The following is a 3,818-nucleotide window of genomic DNA, read 5'->3' as shown; positions in this document are numbered from 1 at the left end:
GATGGCCATAAACTTGAGAAAAGATGCTGAATCTCACTAGTAATAAGGAAGATGTACATTAAAACAGGATAGTGGGTTTTTACCTTTAAACTAGATGGCCCAGTTGGGCAATATGCAATCTCAGATATTACTGGTAGGATGTAAATTGGTACAGCCTTTGAAAGTACGATTTGGCCAGGTGCGGTGGCTCAAGCCTGTAATCCCAGCACTTTGGGAGGCTAAGACGGGTGGATCACAAGGTCAGGAGATCGAGACCACCTTAGCTAACACGGTGAAACCCTGTCTCTACTAAAAAGTACAAAAAACTAGCCGGGCGAGGTGGCAGGCGCCTGTAGTCCCAGCTACTCGGGAGGCTGAGGCAGGAGAATGGCTTGAACCCGGGAGGCGGAGCTTGCAGTGAGCTGAGATCCAGCCACTGCACTCCAGCCTGGGCGACAGAGCGAGACTCCGTCTCAAAAAAAAAAAGAGAAAAAAAAGAAAGTACGATTTAACTCTTACCTTGAAGTTTAAAAATGTAGATACGGGTTGAATATTCCTAATCCAAACATCTGAAATGTGAAATACTCTAAAATTTGAAGCTTTTTTAAGTGCCAACATGATGCTTAAAGGCAAGGCTCACTGGAGCATTTTGGATTTTTTGGGTTAGGGAACCTTAGCCAGTAATATAGTGTAAATATTCCAAATTCCAAAACACTTCTGGTCCCAAGCATTTTGGATAAGGGACGTTCAACCTGACTGCTTGACCCACTAATTCCATTTCTAGCTCAGGTGTCTGTCCTACATAAATAATGGCACAGGTGCAGTGAGGCTTGAACAGCAGTATTTATTGAATTAGTGTTTGTGATAATAAAAACCAAGTAAGAAAATAAAATTTAAAAACACTCCCCAACAAAAAAATAAGATCAGTGTGAGAATGGTTATTGATTTTTGAACTAGCTTTTCTACTATAAAAGATAGTGATGAAAAAGAACGTGATGGGATTTTGTATATTAATAGAGAAAGACTCTTCATGGCTTATTGTTTATTTTTGTTCTCTTTTCTTTTTTGAGATGGAGTCTTGCTGTGTTGCCCAGGCTAGAGTGTAGTGGCGGGATCTTGGCTCGCTGCAACTTCTGTCTCTGGGGTTCAGGCAGTTCTTCTGCTTCAGCCTGTCTAGTAGCTGGGATTACAGGCACACATCACCATGCTAGGCTAATTGTTGTATTTTTAGTAGAGATGGGGTTTCACCATGTTGGCCAGGCTGGTCTCGAACTCCTGGCCTCAGGGGATCCACCCACCTCAGCCTCCCAAAGTGCTGGGATTACAGGCACGAGCCACCGCACCTGGCCCAGCTTATTGTTAATTGAGAAAAAATATTGCAGAACATTACGCACAGTCTTTTATTTTAAAAAGCTGTTTTAATATATTTATTATATGTGTAGTATGATATGAGTGTATGTATGTGTGTTGTGTATGTATATGTGGGTGTGTTGTATATGTGTATACACACACATTTATCTATGTGAATTAATACAAATACTCTACCCACCAAATTGTTTACTCTTCTGAGGGAGGGGAGTGACATTCTGGGTGGGTAGTAAAAGAAGTCTCTGATTTTTTATTTCTGTATATGTATACATATCAACAAAAATATATCCATGTATTGAAATGGGATTTTTGGCCAGGTGCGGTGGTTCATACCTATTATAATCCCAGCAATTTGGGATGCCAAGACAGATGGATTGCTGGAGCTCAGGAGTTCAAGACCAGTCTGGGCAACGTGACGAAACCCCATCTCTACAAAAAAAACAAAAAACAAAAATTAGCTGGGCATGGTGGCGCAGGCCTGTAGTCCCAGCTACTTGGGAGGCTGAGGCAGGAGGATTACCTGAGCCCGGAAGATCGAGGCTGCAGTGAGTTGTGACCGTGCCACTACACTCTAGGCCGGGCAACAGAGCGAGAGACCTTGTCTAGGGGGGGGTTTAAAAAAAGGTAATTTTTGTGAAATCTGATGTTGGCTTTCGGAGGTCATTTGGGGCAAGTAAAGGCTGAATGTTACTTTATGATCACTGTATCTTTAAAAAAGATTCAGAGAAAATTAGAAAAATCTCTGTTTAGAAGATAGATCCTCAGTCTGTTTCTTTATGCACACGATCCATTTCCACAGTGGATGTTGTGGTCGGCTGCGTGAACACTCCGTGACAGTCCCCCTGTCACTCAGTTGTAACAGAAGACTTTTCTAAACTTTCTCCTCAGATTCCTTTTTTTGAAGATATGTGTAAAGGCATTAAAGCTGGTGACACCTGTGAGAAGCTGGTGGGATATTCTGCCGTGTATAGAGTCTGTTTCGGAATGGCTTGTTTCTTCTTTATCTTCTGTCTACTGACCTTGAAAATCAACAACAGCAAAAGTTGTAGAGCTCATATTCACAATGGGTAAGTATTTCAGTCTTCTTGGGGATTTCTTTCTCCTTTCTTATGTTCAGGACAGTATTCCAGGATCCTGTCTGTCCACCAGACACTGTGACTGCTAGTTGAAATTGTCGATTTAGGGGAAGGTGGAACTGATACTTACCCACATGGTTGCCTGAAAGCTAGAATCTTATTTGTAACACCTGGTACCATGATGTGAAATTTACTCAAGACAAAGAGTTTATTTCTTGTTCCAAGACCTTCCCCCCGGGTCATTTCCACCCATGCAATAAAATGGTGTTTTGCACAATTGGAGGCTGCACTGAGTCTAATTATGGGAAAAAGCATTCTTCGAGTCACCTAATTACTTTTCCTCGATTAGGAGAGAACATTGCCCAATGGCAGAATCATGGATTGACATGCTTTACCTTCTAAGAGGTCCTTTGTCCTTGAATGTCACTTAAATACATTTCCTCTTTTTTTTCTCCCCTCCCCGCCCCCCTTCTAGCTTTTGGTTCTTTAAACTTCTGCTGTTGGGGGCCATGTGCTCAGGAGCTTTCTTCATTCCAGATCAGGACACCTTTCTGAACGGTACTAATGGGGTATTTTGGGTACCTGTTTGTTTTGTTTTTACCCATTTTGTCAGATTGCTCAGAAGTGCAGTCCAAAGTACCTTTGATAGTTTGAATTAATGATTTTTCTTTTGGCTTCACAAGAAATTCCTGACTTACCTGCCCATACTTTTTCCACCATTGCCTGTCTACCTCCCCTCTTCTCACTACCGCATGCCACTTGCAGGCAGGGTGTAAGAGGACTTCGGTACTCTGCTGACCTGGGAGACCTTGTTCTTTCCAAGCACTGCACAGAAAACCCAGAAACAGGGAGCACAGGGCTGTCAACAGCTAAATGTCTGCTGCAGTGATAGTGGGACAGGAAAAGCATCTTTCAGTCTGTTTTTAAACTTACCTTATGTCAAGCTCCGTAGCATTGAATTATATTCTTTATTGTTAGAACCTACCTTAATTCATTAATATGAAGCCTTTAATCATAGCTGAAACAGGGGGCTCTTTTTTATATGAGCTGAGGAAAAAACCTGAATTTCAGTGGTTCAGAGCATTTTGTTCAACCCAAATGGATTCACTTTCCTAAGTAAGGTATTAATATTTAGGCCGGGTGTGGCAGCTCACACCCAGCACTTTGGGAGGCTGAGGCGGGTGGATCACTTGAGGCCAGGAGTTCGAGACCAGCCTGGCCAACATGGTGAAACCTCATCTGTACTAAAAAATATAAAAATTAGCCAGGCATGGTGGTGTATGCCTGTAATCCCGGCTACTCTGGAGGCTGAGACATGAGAATTGCTTGAACCTGGGAGGCAGAGGTTGCAGTGAGCCGAGATTGCGCCACTGTACTCCAGCCTGGGCGACAGAG

The 3,818-nt window shown here is 42.8% G+C and overlaps 1 protein-coding gene across 1 annotated transcript in view; it reads left to right on the top strand.

Moving 5' to 3' along the window:
• Nucleotides 1-3,818, top strand: part of SERINC5 (serine incorporator 5) — a 148,690-nt gene that overhangs the window by 102,964 nt on the left and 41,908 nt on the right. The window contains exons 3-4 of the mRNA XM_011992213.1: nt 2,236-2,414; nt 2,899-2,981. Of these exons, the coding sequence (XP_011847603.1) occupies nt 2,236-2,414; nt 2,899-2,981 (262 nt within the window). The remainder of the gene's footprint in view (nt 1-2,235; nt 2,415-2,898; nt 2,982-3,818) is intronic.

Source organism: Mandrillus leucophaeus, unplaced genomic scaffold (genome assembly GCF_000951045.1).
Source record: "Mandrillus leucophaeus isolate KB7577 unplaced genomic scaffold, Mleu.le_1.0 Scaffold407, whole genome shotgun sequence".
Taxonomy (NCBI): Eukaryota; Metazoa; Chordata; class Mammalia; order Primates; family Cercopithecidae; genus Mandrillus; species Mandrillus leucophaeus.
The sequence above is the reverse complement of the archived record's forward strand: the minus strand, read 5'-3'. Positions and strand labels throughout refer to the sequence as shown.